The sequence below is a fragment of the Cynocephalus volans genome, chromosome 1 (genome assembly GCF_027409185.1).
Source record: "Cynocephalus volans isolate mCynVol1 chromosome 1, mCynVol1.pri, whole genome shotgun sequence".
NCBI classification, from domain to species: domain Eukaryota; kingdom Metazoa; phylum Chordata; class Mammalia; order Dermoptera; family Cynocephalidae; genus Cynocephalus; species Cynocephalus volans.
Window position 1 is genome coordinate 228,167,275 of NC_084460.1, and position 17,819 is coordinate 228,185,093.

The 17,819-nt window shown below is 32.1% G+C and overlaps 1 protein-coding gene across 9 annotated transcripts in view; it reads right to left on the bottom strand.

Annotated features, from left to right (window-relative positions):
• Positions 1-17,819, bottom strand: part of BAZ2B (bromodomain adjacent to zinc finger domain 2B) — a 294,255-nt gene that overhangs the window by 73,101 nt on the left and 203,335 nt on the right. For 6 of the 9 annotated variants that reach the window (XM_063092906.1, XM_063092873.1, XM_063092882.1 and 3 more), the window contains 5 exons: positions 16,297-16,900; positions 12,935-12,995; positions 12,052-12,160; positions 11,683-11,784; positions 1,311-1,521 (listed from right to left, as the gene is read on the bottom strand). In XM_063092906.1, the coding sequence (XP_062948976.1) occupies positions 1,311-1,521; positions 11,683-11,784; positions 12,052-12,160; positions 12,935-12,995; positions 16,297-16,900 (1,087 nt within the window). Of the gene's footprint in view, positions 1-1,310; positions 1,522-11,682; positions 11,785-12,051; positions 12,161-12,934; positions 12,996-14,343; positions 14,638-16,296; positions 16,901-17,819 lie in introns of all 9 variants that reach the window. The other 3 variants (XM_063092915.1, XM_063092892.1, XM_063092922.1) reach the window with 2 other exon arrangements.

The window sequence follows — 17,819 nt, forward strand, 5'->3', positions numbered from 1 at the left end:
ATACTGCAAGTACATTTATTTTAGAAATAAAGAATGATATTTACTCATATGTATATGTGAGTGTTTGAATGTGTGTGTGTACATTTCTGGAAAGACTGACAAAAATCTGTTAATGATTCCATTGATGAGTGAGAATAAAAGTGTTTTTTATTTTAAAGTACTTTGTTCTATGAGCTTTTGTCATGGATATTTGTTTTCTAATAGAAACAACGCAGCCATAAAACAATCAATATTATGATGGTGTTTACAATAAATTGTCCAGATTTTGGTGTTTATTTACAGGGAATGTAAAAAAAAGAAAAAAAAAACCCATGAGAATAAGTAAAATTCTGTTAGTCTTTTTTTTTTTTTTTGTCTTTTTCGTGACCAGCACTCAGCCAGTGAGCGCACTGGTCATTCCTATATGGGATCCGAACCCGCGGCGGGAGAGTCGCCGCGCTCCCAGCGCAGCACTCTACCAAGTGCGCCACGGGCTCGGCCCAATTCTGTTAGTCTTTTAATTTTTCTATTAAACCTTTAGTTCACATTGTCATGTATCTTTACATATATGCTTGCAAATATAGGACATCTACACATATACTGATATATTCAGATAGCCTTAAGAGGCTTCACATTTGTAACTAGTAACTCAAACCACATAGCAGAACTATTTTATTTTACTCAGGCTTCTCTGTGCCATCCCTAGTATGGGAGCTTCATATTGATAACTTATATATAAATTCAAGTCACTAATACATATGAGGTTATTATGAGCACTTTGAGCTTGATATACCTTCTGGTTATCTTAAATACCTTTTGATTTAAATCTATTAATTGGGCATTTTGAAAATATGTATGATAAACCCAGACTACAGAAGAACCCAAACTAAAAGACGGGGGTTACTTACCAGTAATTGGAGTTCTCTGACTGAAAATTTACTCCACAGATCCACATATTTTGGAGTTAGTCCCATGTACCACCTCAAGGAATCGGGAGCTGTTAAAATGAGAATTTCCAGAAGGTTGGCACGACCTTAAGGCATGTGCCAAGTGCTGGTTTGATTCCCTTTCTGTGCAAGCCTTAGAAGCTTAACACCTGCCTTTGTAATTCTAAACACACAGGGTAGGATGTGTTTATGAGTATGGCTCTTGAAAGATTACCTAATCAAAGAACTCCAGTTACCAGTGGGACTCCTTATTTTCTCATTTTAATCGAACACAGATACCTACTTTTTAGAAACCGAGAGCAAAGTAAAAAACATAAGAAATACTTACTTTTACTATATTTCTTAGTATGATTATTACAATGTCAGATACATTATGTTTCTTACCTTGAGCTTGCAGTTTTCTCAGCAACTTGGCATCTGTGTTATCCAGGAATTCAGCACTGCCAACATTTGGAGGTCGACCCTTCCGACGTCTCATCCTGGATTCCTCCCTTGCTCGCTGTCTGTCTGGATTGGGTGGTCTTCCTCTACGACCTTCCATTGCCCTGATATGAGGAATGACATCCTCTTCTTTCAGAAGACACCACTGCATTCCCTTTTAATTAACATTTCACAGAAATAATATATTACAAACAAAATAAATACAAGAGATCAATATGTCAAAAACTTCTAAGTAAAAATAACATATTTTAAAATTTATAAAGCTGGTAAAAACTTTAGGAATTTTATTTTTTAAATTAAATTTAGATTTATGGCTTGTTCATGGCTTGTGGCATACCTTTAGTATTCTTACTTTAATGACTTAAACTTTAATTAAATATATATAAAGATTTTCATCTGTATCTATAATCATATATATAGAAGCTCTATATCTTAACCATCATTTCTGGACTATAATGACCATAAAGTTGGTAGAAATTTTTAAATATTAGTTGTGTGATTACTTCCTATGGATTGTTCCTGTGAGTTATCAGTTAAACTAACACATTAGGCTATCCAAATAACAGATGAAAATTTCTCTTTATAGGAATATTATAGACAATAAGTGAAAATGGAAAGTAAGAGAATATCAGCATTTTGCCATACCTAAAGAATTGACAAATCTAAGCATAGAACTTGAATGACTGCCTATCACCAAAAAGAGAGAGAACCAGACAGATGTTAGCCTCATGATGGAGGCTCATACCATCACCTATAAAGTAGTTTTGCCTCCCCAACATTAAAACCTGAATTTCGTCAAGGCTCTAGATTTAACTACCATAACGTTAAAGGAAAGACAGGGTGAGAGGTATGTGTTAAACTATACAACAAAATCCAGTCCAGATAGGAAATTCTACAAATAATCTAGTTTCTTCAACAGATAAACTGTGAGAAGTAAAAAAACTGTAGAAAGATTAAATGAGCCTTTAAAGATACACCAAACAATCCCAATTTGTGGCCCCTACTTGAATATTGATTCAAATAGACAAAACTGTTAAGTTTAACATGTAAGAGACAACTGAAAATTTGAACAATGACTGATATTTGATATCAAGAAGTTATTATTTTAAAGTATGATACTGGTACTGTTCTTATGTAGAAAACATGAGTCCTTATCTTTCAGAGATACAAATAAAAATAGTTACAGATGAAATAAGATATACAAGATTTGCCTTAACAAACTGCAAAAGGGGAGTAGTAGATGGGGATTTATGTAAAGCAATATTGGCCATAATGATAATTACTAAAGCTGATAATGAGTACACGGTGTACAGTATTCTATCTACTTTTGTGTGTATTTGAGATTTGCCATTGTAAGCCTCCTGATGGAAGCACATACCAACATAATACTTGTGTATTAAAAGAATAATTCTGTTTAGTATATAAACACAATCTGAGTCTGGTTTTCATATATCCTGTGCATGTCAATCAAAACAAATATATTGCCTTGCTTATAGTCCACAATAATTTATTCAGATATAGGAGAGGCATCCTTTAAAAATAACTGTCTCATATTTCTTGCTTTTTTAAAGAATTAATTCCATTAATGTGAAGGTTAAGGAAATTTTCTAAATGTGCTTTTCTCTTAAAAGAAACTTGAAGTAGGAATTTTGCTTGAACCACTGGAAGAAATTCTGCAACTAAAAACAATCAAAAGTTCTTGAGTTATATTTTATACCATGATTCCTAACCTGGGGCAAAAGTCCATAAGTAACTCAGTCAATGGGAACTAAAAATGCAAATACTACCCCTACTGCCATAGTGGATAATAGCTATATCCCACACTCCAAGTACTGTGCTTTATTCCAGGCACTTTGAATACATTTTATACTTTAATCTTTGCAACATTTCTATCTCATATGGTGGGTCTCATTGTACCTGTATAATAATTAAGGTAATGCAGGCCCAGTGAGGTTAAATAATTTGCCTCAGGTAGAGACAGCAAGGAACAGAACTGTGATTCAAACCCAGGACTGACTCATCCTAAAACCTGTGCTCTTGACCACTACATGCACTTAGTTAATGTTACAAAGACGTTCTTATACTTAAAAGACTGATCACAACATTCAGCTGTGAGAGCACAGCCACAATTATGTCAAGGAAGAACTGTGTCAGAAAAAAGTTAGTGCATGTAGTCTATATCTATATGCTAAAAATAATATTTAACTCCTTTCCGTAGTTGTCATGTTAAAAATAATTATAAAAATGAATTATGAGGAAAATAAAAAATTTTTGCTGTGATTTCAAACGAATAGGAATAGTGGCAGCAAGTCTGTTTTTATTCCATAAACCACTAAGAATGAAGCCGTCAGAATAGCTTTATGTTAGGGTATGTTCACCAGCATGGGAAGCTTTTGATTAAGTTTCTGTCTTTCTATCATGCTCTTAGTCTCCAAGGCAGCATGTATCACATAAATTTAAAAATATAAAAATGACATTTGTGACATTTTGAGTAGAAGAAACAGACTAATAAAAGAGTCTGTAAACAAATCAGCATTCAATTTTTAAGGTATCTTATTAATAATAAAATCAAATTTTGGCCAAGATTTAGAGGGTTTTATCAACTTATCTTTTCTCATCCAGATACAATTTGTATATACTTATGTTTTTATTCAGCTAGAGAAATATACCTTTGTCAAAAAAGTAACAGAATGTGTTGGTGCCCAAAATTTACTAGACAAGTACAGTGACATCATTTACATTTTTGCCCTTGGCATTTAGAAGGTAAATACTTTCTAAGAGGATTGCATATATTGGGTTACATACAATGTCTTCTGACTCCTGAATTTTAGAAAATGCAAAAAAGATGTTTAGGCAAATCTGAAGTTTATATTACAGGTTTAATTCATTAAACAGTCAAAATAACTGTGGCTAAGGACAAATAGCATTTTTGTCAATAAACTTTTCCTTTGGAAAAGCAAATACAATTTATATCACTTGATTCATATGCTATTAACTTTTTTGTCAATCAAAAATTATAAATCAAAAGAGTTAATTATTTTTCTTAATTTCTAAGACTTAAGATAGTAAATGTTTCCTGAAAATAATCCTTCTTGATTATAATTTAAAAGATATGAATAGGGGAGTGGGGTAAGGCAGGAATTGGTAAAGGGCCACAAAAATCAATTACATTATATAATGTTGAATATACTAATTATCCTGATTTGAGCATCACATATTGCACAAAGGTACTGATATTCAATGCTGTATCCCACAGATATGTACAATCATTTATGTTTCAATTTTTAAAAAGATATGAATAAAAGAAACAGATGATCAACATGATGGAGATGGTGAAAGATTAAGGTTATTATATTATTATAATTTCACTTTCAAGAGTTGCTCATTTATATCCTCAACAAATAACATATTCACATCTATAAATACTACAAAGAGAAAGAAAAAAAGAAAAGAAGGAAAAAAAATGTTTTATTTCAGAAGACTGAGCAAAATAATCAAGGTAAATAAGTAAATGAGATAAGTGAAAGTACACCGGGAGACTGCAATGAATTATTAAAAGAGTGTCCACTACTTAAATTTTTGTTGCGACATTTAATCTGAGTAAGTCATAACATTATCTAACGGCCAGCTAGAGACAGTCCTTTCCCCTAAAGGAACAGCATCTTTAACAAGGACCTCAGGCTCAGGCTATTCTAATGCAAGGGGATCCAAGGACAACACCCTAAGTAGCAATGAATTGGAAGAAGAATTTAGAGGTTGGGACAGGAAGTCATCTCAATTGTCCATAAACAACTATGAGGGTCTGCATTAGGGCATGAAAATTAGAACGAGAAAGGAAGGTAAATTGGTCTTTCTGGAGAGAGAACTGACTGGAATGGAAGACTGTCTGGACATGAAGGGGGAAAGCCTGAATGTAGACCAGAAAGGTGATTAAGGTTTGGAATAGTCTCTAAGCAACACGGAAAAGGGAAATAGCAGTGAGGTTTTCTTCCTTAACAAAGTTAAGTTACAGGATAGAGAAATACTTGAGAAAACTGGCAAATAAGTTTATTCCCTCAAATTTTTTATGACTTAAAAAGTACACAGAGCTTTAAAAAACACATTTATTTCAAATGAATTAATTTTTAAATGTCTTCTGTATTCAGAAATTCAAAAGGAGAAATTATGAAATTTAATTTCAATATGATCTTCCTATTTCAACATTTCTTTTGTTCTTCATAAATTACACTATAAAGTATACTTGAACATTTCATGAGCAACTGTTCTGCTTTCACCTTATCTTATGGGCACTGAGTTGCCTAATTAACTGGGTTTCCCACATTTCACTGACAGCTAGAGTCAATTTGTGAATTATCAGCAACATGTTTAGGACCTAATGGGATGTGTTCTCAAGTCAAATTCCTGCTTCAATTTTATATCCTACCTTGTCTTTATTTTTCTTTTGCTGTTCCTGTTTTGTTTGATTTTATATACTTGTAAGCTGACTTATTTTGGGGAGAAAGCAGTATATAAGTAAATGCAGTAAACCAGTCCACCAAAAGCCAATTCACTGAATATTTATTTGCCAAGTTACTGAAGATTTATTTTTTTAAGTTGTAGTATATGACCAAGACTTTATGTAGCAATTTCAGCATGTATTTGCAGTCATGCGTCACTAAATGTCAATTTCCAAGTTAACATTTGAGATGCCTAGTACTTCTTGAATGCTAAATATTATATTAATGAATAGATGAACTTTCCCCTACTACTCATATTTTTCTGGATTGGGACCTGTATGTACCTCAGTCCTTGCCTCTGGTAGGAAAATATGAGATGTGGTGCATATTTTAAATATGGTTTATGGTATTTGTTCTGACAATTTAAGGTCTGTTAGTCATTCAGTGAATTGATCATTTACCAAATTGATTTTTGGCTAAATAACTTTCAGTAAATTTAACCACAGCTTAAGTAAACAAAGTTAATTTCTTTTACTACCTTTCTCTTTGGAAGTATACTTTCAGAATCCTTTACTTCCTAAAAAATTAGTTCATATAAAACTTTTAGAATATCACACCTAGAAGGGAATCCATCTTAAAGACTTGCTATAATACTCGTATATGCATTTACATTACAGATGAGGGAATTAAGTAGGCTTCAGTTTTTCAAAGTAGCATAGGATGCTGAATTATTCTGCTGGGAGTCTAAGAAAAATCTTAGGGAATGAGTAAAGCAAGAATATCAAATATTTTTGACAAAATTTGACATTTCGTATTTTAAGAAAAATATAAAAATTAATATCATGAGAAAAATCAGAATTTTGTTGGATTTCCTTTTACTTATTTCACAGTTTATATTATGTCTATTTTCAGTTACTTTATAATGCCAGAAGTAGGTAGTAAGAGCTTGGTAGACTATAAACTTTACGGCATTAGGGATTCTTAATCCATCCTAGTCATATAACTTATTAATACTGTACATTGAATAACATTTTAAAGATGTGAAAGAGTAAGATCAGTTATTTATGGGAGGAGAGTGATGTCATCTATTAAAAACAGTTGAGAAAGATGTGGTTTGATATAACTGTTTCCACAGTGCTGACCACGCTTCCCAGTTACTCACAGTAGGTTATCTTCTGAGTGTCATGACATTCAACACCTCCTCCTCAGCTCCATACTTGGATGCATACAGTTGGCCTCCTCGTACAGGCCTTGCCTAGCCACAAAAATCCTACCTGGTAGATCAGTGACATAAATTTCCAGACTTTTAGATTTCTGGTGTTGATCTTTCATGTTCTCAGTGTCCACATGTGCACACAACTATGTTGCATTAGGTGTGACAGTTAACAGCAGAGTTGAATTAGAACCCCAACTGGTTGTTGACTCCCAATCTTTTGTTCTTTACTTAATTTGAAATAATTACCAGCATTACAATTGTGCCAAGGATTGTATGTTGCCTGCCTTATTGTGAAGTCTTTTCTTACTCTTTATTAACAAAACCCTAATTTTAGCTGGACAGCATTGTGCCTAGTGTTTTATCTTTCCCAGAGGATAAGCTTTTTTAAACCAGTGATCATAACTTCTATTTTTTTGTACTTTTCAGTTTCTCTATGAACCCTAGTTTTTCCTCAAAGTCAGGTTTTCAACTTCATTTCTGTAGTGAAAGGTGTGTTCACAATTTTCTTTATGTAAAAAAAATCCCTTTAGGAAAATTTTATTTGGGGGAAAAATGCCTGGCATATTAAGTATTTGCCACAAATAAGAGTATTTATTGATTAAATGACTAAGAAAAAAATGCTCTTTCAGTAATGACTATAAACATATTACTTTTCTTACGGCCTTATATCATTAAAAAGAAGAAAGACTTTTTAAAAAAATACATCTTAAGTACAGAAGGAACACAACATTTACTGAGCCATTTTTAATTTGTTTCTTCTTTGCATCTTTCCTTTTCTCTGTTTTTTGGGGGCTTAAATACCATAGACATTCAATAGTCTAAATGTTTCTCAACTTTATGGTTGAAAAAAATTAAACTTTTATAATATTTATGCTTAAATGTTTTGTTTCTATAATTCACAAAAAGTGGTTTTCAAAGTAGATCATGATATATTTCAAAATAATCTTTGCCATTAACAATTTATTTTGAAGCCTGAATATATTCCTAAGAAAAATGTAGATGAGTTTTACCTTAGTATGCTATTTAGGTAAATAAAAATAACACTATTTTATATTCACCAAAATCTGTCTAGCTCAATCATACTTCCTATTATTCTGACAATCAAAAATAAAACAAAATAAAAACAATGACAAACATTAGGTTCAACAAGTTCTTTACAATGTGATGGAACAGAAGTCTGTAAGAAATCTGTTTACCTTACGCCTTTTACGAAGGGGCTAGAACAGCTAGCAGAAATTCATTAGAAGATAGCCAGACAGTATAGCAAGGATTTACGTTGGTAGATGCTAAAAAGCAGCTCATTCTACAACTTTCTCACCACATTTGTAGACCAAAATAAATAAAATTGAAGATAAATAGATTAAAGGCTCCCCTCCATTTCTTTTGTAACCCTATTTACATGAATTAGGGGCTTTAGTTTTTTCTTTCTGTATAGGTAACCATTAGATTGTTGTCCTTCAGCTAATAATGAATTTACATAAATTTCAATACATATGAGCTCTTATATCTCTCATCATATTGCACTATACACAAAGTTAGTCAATATTTTCAAAAAATGTTTGCTGTTAATACATATATAATCATTATCTTAAGCCCAGAAATATCTTGAATCAAAAATGACTAACTTTGGGGTTGGCCAGTTAGCTCAGCTGGTTAGAGCACCACCTTGAAACACCAAGCTCAAATGTTTGGATCCCCCTACTGGCCAACCACAAAGAAACAAAAAACAAAACAAAAAACCAAAACAACAAAAAAACCCCCAAATGATTAACTTATACAAAGAAGCCATGATTTTCCACTGCAGATACTATCTAATAGCAGAAATTATCTCCTAAATTTCACTTGCAAAATATAGAGCTATGGAATACCACTGGCGCAATTTTTGAAATGTTTCAAGTAAAATCAGAATGTATGAAACTAATATTGAGGGTTTTTTGGGTATGTTTTAAGAGAAAAAAGAAAAATATTATGGAGAAAACATATTTCCAAGGAAAATGTTTTATTAGGTAAGTGATTCAGAATACTAATGAATCAGCACATACAGCATTTCATTTGCTATCAAGTACCCAGACAGATACATGAAGCTTGGAAAACTGTAGCTGCACCTTTGGAAATAATTATGTACAATCTCCATGCATTTGTAAAATTATAAATTCTAAGCTTTACTGGATTACAAAGGGTAGAAATTTTTATTTTTAAAAGATAGGAAGTAGTTTTTCATATTATATTTCTAATACAAACACATTTTAGAAAATATAAAACACATAAGAATGTAAAAGGCAAAAAAAATGATCCATTGTACCACTAACCATTACATCCATTTTTAAAGTTTTGACACATTTCCTTACAGTATTTTAATATACACAGTTTTGGTTTTTAATTTATATTCAGTCATCATACTATTTATACAATTTGTATAAAGGCAGGCATATTGTAAACACATATCATCATCACCACATGGTAATAGTGTCTTTGTGCCAAACTAAAATATAGGCTGATCAAAATTATTTCACATCATACTTATTGCAACAAAAATATATAATCATTGTTCATTTTTATAGAAAATTCTTATACAATTATATACATGCCTAATTATACATGTGAATCATATATAGAAATGCCTATGGCGCTACAGCTATATGCATCTCTAATTAATTAACTAAAATACTTTTTTGGATTACTTACCTTTAGCTGTTATTCTCTGAAAGTATCTAGAAACAACTCCAATTTGCTAACTTTTGTTTTTAACTGAGAGAAGTGCTCTAAAAATTGCTAATATTTTTTCTTAGCATTCTGCTGTAATGTTGGCAGCTTAACATATTGTGGTTTAGTAATTCATCATATTTCCTTGATTGGAATTGATCTCAACAAGACAATATGTATTTGCAAAACACTGATTATGTTTAATAAAAAGTGAATGGATGTCAAAGAACATTCTGTTCTATGTAATAAGGATTTATAGATTGTCTAATTATCATTGATACAAAACTGAAAGTCCTTTATGTATTGAATAACAATTAGCTTTGCTCTCAGAACAAAAATCTATTGAACTTAAAAAAAAAGATATCTTTGGCATAAATAATACAAGTATGAATATGATAACATGAACCAAATTCTGAAAATAATTTTTAAATAAAATCATTGCCTTCTAGTATGTTTTGTGACTACAAATCTGATCCAGTATATATGGAGTGTGTAAAATAACACTATGGTTTACTAACATTTTAAAAATCTAGTGACAGATTTAGTCTAAGTCAAATATTTTTAAGGTTAAAAAATAAAAATAAGAAAATCCTAGAATATTACAAAGTAGTTAAACTTCAGATAAGTACATTTTGGCATTTTAGAATTACCAGTAAAGAGAAAAGTAGATCTGGACATAACTTCTTCCTTAAAAAGTCATGGGCAACAATGGATAATAAGTTATATGATGTATTCAAAATAATAATTTTTCAGAAACCTTGAGTTCTAGTTATACCTCTGCCTTGTTGAGGCTGTGTGACCTTTGTAAATTCCTTTAATCTTTTAAGCTCTCAAAATAAACCTCACGCAAAATGAGAAAGGCCCTTTCCATTTCTGTAACTATAAAATTAGAGAGTAAAATAGAACAGAAAAGCCTGCCATTTCACAAAGAAAATATTAATTGCTGGAAAAAATGTCTTTCTGTGCATTATAATGTGCCAAAAGAGAGAAATACCCTCTTCAGTTGGCTGAGCATTTTAACCCTTCTGAAATATTTTCATGCACGTGATGTCATTTTAACCTTGCCATAATCCTATGAGGCAGAAGTGTAATTACTACTGTCTCTATTTGGCAAATAAAGAAATTGGGAAAAAGGGGCATTATTTTGTTACTCAGAATAACAAAACTATTTCATGGATTGACAAGAATATAGGTCTCATCACTCCTTAACTAGGTCCTTTTTAAATGGAACTGATAAAGCTAAAGGGAATAATAAGCATATACAGCTGAATACAAGTAAGGACGAAAGGGAAAACATATAGGAAATGAAGTCTTCTTGGTGAGTTCTTTTTGCTGGCTGCTGAGGCTGTGTACTTAACTCCCAGCTCAAAGGGCACTGTGGTGATATGTTCAGAAATGTGCATAATTCATAATTAATTTAAAAACTCAATTTCTGCAAAAACCAGAAATTTCAGTCACCTAATTTAAAGAAACCAAAACAAGAAACAAAACCAAACTTGTGAAAATGGATCACGTAGTGCAGCATCATCAAATGGAGAGGATCCTTCCAAAAATCTAAGGCAAACTTACCCTCTTTTGGATTAACTTTTAACAACGTGGTTTTCCTATTCGAATTAGTTTTGAAAAAACTGTTCTATCTTTCAGGGAATTAATGTTTTCCTATATTTCACATGAATATGCAGATACTTTTATACCTGTATAAACTGTAAAATTATCAGTTGAATTAATACACAGGAAAAACATTTACTTGAATATGAAAAAGACATCTATTATTTCAAAGCTCCTTGTTACTGAGACATAGTAAATTGAGGCCTTAGTGAGTGTTTACCACAAAGCTATATGTACAGCTATATGAATTAACTAACAAAAGGCAATGCTCCAGAGTGTAGTGAAATTTACTTCATTTAGGTTATGGTACTACTTCTTGGTTCAAAGACTGTACTTTTTAAAAAGTGGATACCTGCGGTCCATCTCTGGCTTCATAGAAGTCACCCACTCTTATTTTTGCACTGAAGCTGAAATTGTCCCTTGAGATATCCATTATTCCATTTCTGCTGAGATACTGAAAAAATCACATATTTTTCCACTTCAGGTTTTAATAATTACAACCCAGCTTTGACGTATAGCTAGCTTCAGGACACTAATGTTTTGCATATTCTAACAAGGGGCTATGAATTTATAGGAGATCAATTTAGGTTAAGTACAATAGTCCCATACAAGAGAATATTTGTATCAAGGAACTTTATCTGAGAAAGGAGAGCACTTTTTTTTTTTAGATGAGCATGCTTAATAGGCACCAAATGTATGTTATTTGGTGAAAAGTATGTACCTTTATTACTTCAGGGTACTGCCTAAGTTTCTTTCCACATGGAGCATAATATGCTACTTCTCCTTGAAGGCGCCCTCCAAAGTTTCTTATTCTTGTTTCTCTCTGCCAGCTACACATAACGGAAATGAAGGTTATGACATACTTAATTTTTTAAAAAGCTTTTAAAAACTAAAAAAAATTTAAAGACAAATGCTCTTTAGAAATCATGAAAAATACAAAGAGAACAAAAATAAATCCCACATCATACAACCCAAATACATTTACTATTAAAATTAAATCTTTAGCTAACTCAACTAAAAATTAATCAAAGACTCAATTTACAAATATTAAACTCCATTAAAGTTTTTAGAAATCGTGACTTTGGGTACTCGGATATTTCAGTAACATGTCAGCGTGTACTGATGTTTTATATCTGAATAAAGTAAGCCTCACTCTTTGGTGTTTGGGGCTCACATACATCCAGTCTGAAACCTGTCAGTTCAAATTACACCATTCTAGCCTAACTCTTCTTGAGTCCCTCAGTTTTGACCCCAGTGGCTTTCACTGTCCTTTAATTCTCTCTTCATAAAAACTTTTGACTATCTTAACTGTTCTCCTTCCCTTTGCCATATTATTTGCTCTTGTTTTTTGTCACATTGCCACCTGGCTGCACAATCCCATCCCAGTTCTGCCATACCTCCATGAAGCAGTAAAGCTTAATCTCAGTTAAGTTATCTGATACATCAACTTCTTTGCCCTTTGCTCTGGCTCTTCTGCTCTAATAAATACTATGCGGTACATTCACTTCTTTTTTATTAACAGTAGAGAATGACAAATCCAGTATACATCAAACATGCATAAATATATTAGGGGAAAGCAAAAAGAAAAACCTTCTTTTTCATACCCATATTCCAAAGGAATACGCAGTTCACGTTCATCAGTTACTCTTCTTCTTTTGGAAGTGCCTTTAAGAAAATGCAACCAGTTATTACAAAAGATTAGTTTATTTAGATGACAATTTTTTCATCTAAATAAAAAAGTATATTTAATTTCTTTAAAAAAGTATATTTAATTACTTGGATTATTTAGTGTATTTCTGCAATTTATATATTATTTTTATTTTTTATTATTATTATTTTTTATTTATTAAGAACATTCATGAGATACAAAGCTAATTGTCACCCCTCATGCCCATGATGTGAGGGCCAGATTCATACTGGGGGCATACCAATTATATATTATTCTTAGATGGTTTTCAACAAAACGCTGTATAAGGCAGAGGATTTTTTTTTCTTTTTTCTTTTTTCTTTTGGTTTCAATGACAGAATAACTTGTTTTTTCTCTGTAAAGAAAATACAGTCCAAGGTAAAAATATATATACCTTTCCTCTCATTTTGTTATTAAAGAAATGCCTAAGGAAGTAGGAGGGAAATAGTAGAGGTTTCAAAAATCTATTTATAATTGTTTTCTTTGAAAATATGAGTTTTCAGATGTTGAAAAATTTCAACAGCTGGCTCATACATTTAAAGACAATTTAATTTCTATGTCCATATACATCCACAGTCAAAAACACTACTAGGTGTTTTACTTAACCTAAAGCACAAAGGAATAGGATTATGAGTCAAATTTTTCAAAGACAAAGAACACATTTCACAAATACAAATAAATTAATCTAAAATTAGTAGAATATCATACTAGTTTTTGGTAAATGAAAGCAAAACTGGAAATTGCCAAGAAGTGAATGAAACAAGGAAAACAATTAACAAAATATTTTACTATACACATCTATATTTTCTTAGCTATTGAACGAGAGAATAGAGAGTAGTTTTAAAATATTAAATGTAGAAACTTTTAATGAAGACCTGTATAAGTTTGTAAAAAGTCAAATAGAAAAATAGATGTGGCATGTTAATGGAATAAGGATGCTACTTACTAATTGAAATGACATTGGCAATATGTTGGGCAGATATGCAATTGCATCTTAAGTAACCAAGTGACCTTTTTTTTTATAAAGTACAGTAAGTCCAATTGTCAATCAAATTCTATATTCTGGAAGCACAAACTCATCACAAAAGCAGAAAAAGATATAAAATCAATCACATTCTTCAACTGGAAGCACGGAAAAAAAAGAATAGATCAGGTAATGGGTCCTATCCTTTGAAAATATATGCTGACCTTTCTTAGCCAATGCCAACCTAAAATCTAGCTGTTTCACTTGATTCCAATGAGATCATCTTCAGAACACTGTATAAACAAAAATGCTTGCTATGGTTTGACTTCTACTTTACAATAATAAAAATAAAGTGTAGGTACCAGAGTGTGGACTTGAAGTAAGTGTGGAAGAAGATGTGCCAAGAAAAGCAGGTGACTGGGATTCAGAACATAAAGCAGCAGGAGCAGAGCCTGGGGCTTTTGCTATGTGGAAGTTACGAGGTGTTGAGTGACCTGTGAGACTCATGGAAGGGCTTGTGACAGAGGATGCTGTTTTACTCAGTTTCATTGAAGTTTTTTCTCCTTCAGTATCACTATCTGATTCATCTTGGTCTTTATCATCATCATCTTCTTCTTCTGATCCTTCTGTATCTGATTCTGAATTACTATCTGATTCTGGGAAGTAAAAGAAGCATTTGTATATTATAACTAGATAAGCACCAATAATTTGCAGTTTGTATCTAAATGGAATAGTTCAGGAACCAGCATCTGTGACTGAGAACTCAAACGAGCAACTTTCCTGAAGAGTAAATGTAAAAATTACTATCTTATTAAACTATCTGAATACAATATATCCAGACTATAAATCCTCAAAATTCTTTAAAATTATCAGTTTTACTCAATGCTTTAATTACAAAATGGTTCTTCTCACATAACACTATGTACATGATGAGTTCTGCTTAACGGTTTTAAAATCACTTTTAACTTAATGGAGAAACTAAAGTAAAAGAGGGAATATCATTGATAATTCAAATTAACAGATTCCAATGACTTAAGAAGTATATACTAAGTCTAGTACGACGAACAGAAGTCTGGAACTACTATCATACTTTCATCTGGGCTTTGGGGTAAAAGAAAATTTTCTAGGGGAAACTTGGTTTTTTTGGCTGCAGTTTTTCTATTTAGATGCAAGACCTCATCAGGCTTCTCAGGCTTCACAGGATTCATAAAAAACTAAGCTTAAAGAAATAATTATGGTGTAGGATAATTTGTGATTTAATAATATAAGTTTGTTCTAGCTATGTAGTCCTATGTATAATGCATCCACTCCACTAGATATGTAAAATTACTGGGTTAAACTTGAAAAACATAGGACCAGTACTTGGCCTGTATACTAATGGTTCCCAGAACAATGGCTTTTGTGGAATTCTGTTTTGTGTGTTACTGTTTGCCTACATTGAAGTTCATTATAAAAACTAGTTTTTGAAAGCTATGAATATTGATATTTATTACCTATCATACAAAATTGTTTTTATGAGAACCCCAGGAAAAAATATTATCGGGAAAACTTGTTCTTAACCCGAGCAAGTAGTTTGTTTTTAACTTACAGATACTTTAAATTGCATAACTGACTATATTTTCCTATTTACATTGGCTGCTAGAAAATTTACAGTTGGATTTGTGGTTGACCAGTAACAAATCCACAAACTTTTATAATACGTACTTCATCTTTGTATAAAATTTAAGCTATCTTGGATTTTATGTTTTCATTCTTCCATGGAAAAAGGAGTGATAAGGAAAAGAGAAATGCAAAGAAGTATCCTTCCCCCTCACAAAAAAAAACTAGAAAGTGAATCAAAATTAAATCTGGGAGTACTCGCATATGTTATTTAATAAATTCTGTGTTACTCATGGACATTCATAGGGATTTAAGTTTTTGGTACCTTCTGAACAACTGTAACTACAATTTTACCTTTGTTCAAAATATCTAGTGATATATTTTAACAAGCAGCAGAAGAGATGAAAAAAGGGGACAAATAAGTGGTCCTGAATGAAACGAACATTAAGCAGGTTGATGAAGTTATTTCTTAATTCATGCATCATTTATATTGATTTTAAAGTTATTATTTGTTTAACATCAAATGAATAACAAGCTGAGAATTTAAATTAGGATTTCCAGTATCAGTTACACCTGTATTTTACCAGCTCATTATAGGAATGCACAAAACTGTGTTCTGAAACCCAATGAATGATGGTGAATCAAGAAGCTCTTTAGAACATTTTGGTTCACATAGCATTTAGAGAAATACTTCAAATTTTAAAATAGAAAGTAACCTGATTGGCTGTCATCAGACTCATCATCTTCATCGTCTTCCTCATCTTCCTCCTCATCTTCTTCTTCATCCTCATTTGAATCCTCAGAATCTTTACTACTGGGAATGTCTGAATCTGTTCCTCTAAATTGTTCCACTAAAGATTTTGTAGGATGGGAGTGATGCTGTGTTTTTACTGTGTTTGCACTGTTGCTAATTGCTTTTTCCTTCCCTTGACTATGCAGTATGGGAGAGGCAGAGGGCATTACAGGTGTCTGATTGCCAGGAGTTCTTCTCCCACCTGTACTCAAATTCACAGGTGAGGGAAAAGAGGCGCTACTTGCAGTAGCAATGTTTTCATTAATCTTACTCTGCATTTTTGTTTTGGTAGTAAGTGCTAGAGGAGTTTCTTGAATGACACTTTGAATAACTCCATTTGGTTGGTGATTACCTAAAAGTGCATTTGTCAAGAATGGATTAGGGTGGTTGTCTTCTAATGTTTGTTTTGGATGTGCTGGTAAACTAGAAGTTGCTTTTGGATTTGACAAAGCTGCAATAACCTTCTTCAGGCTCTTAGATGACTCCTGTTTCTTTAACTGTGATGGGAATGTCTGTTTATATTGTTCCTGTTGAAACACAAGTTAAAAAACAAAATAAAATATACGTTAAAAACAAAGCTTGCTTTTATTTGCTTTTAATATCTAAAAACATTGCTCATATACAAATTTAAATCATGATATACATGTGCGGTAAAAGGAGTGGCACTGATAACTAGCTGGTTGCTGAAACTCAGCTAGGCCCAACATTATATTTCAAAATTTAATGAGTTTTCCCCTCAAAAAAAAATGCTTCCTAACTGTCCCTCTCTCTATACTGCTATTCCCATTCTCACAATAATCCAAACTTGAAACCCAAAAGCATTTTTTACATTTCTTTTTTCCAAGTCATGCTATATTACCATGTCTTTGGATTTTTTCATTGTAATATCTCTCAAATCTTAGCCATGCCATCATTTCTTCCCACCGAACTCCCAATATATGCTATACAACAATGCCAATTTTATCTTAGATTAAGCCTTATTTTATTATATTAGCACCTTGGAGCATTGCCAACTTTATAAAATCTAAACACTTTAATATTAAATAATTTTACAATTAGGCACTAACATACCTTTCTAGTTAAACTGAACTATTTGCCATGGCTTGTACATGTCATGTTTTCACTACCTCCACATTTGCTCTGCGTGAAATACTCTCCTCTTATAAATTTCAAGCTTATGGAACACTGTTCATTCTTCAAGATACAACCTAAGAAACTCTCCATGTTTGTCCTGGCCAGAAGCACTCTTTGCTTCTACCTTTGAGCTCCAATGCTTCCATATTACCTTTAGTATACATAGTGTATGCCTATACAACTTAAACCTCTAAGGAGATAAGAATTATTCATCTTTATGGTCTTCCAAAAATATTGCTTAGAGCCCCACACTTGGTATGTACACAAAAAACAATTTTAGATTGCTGAATAAATAATTTATTGAGTAAGAGG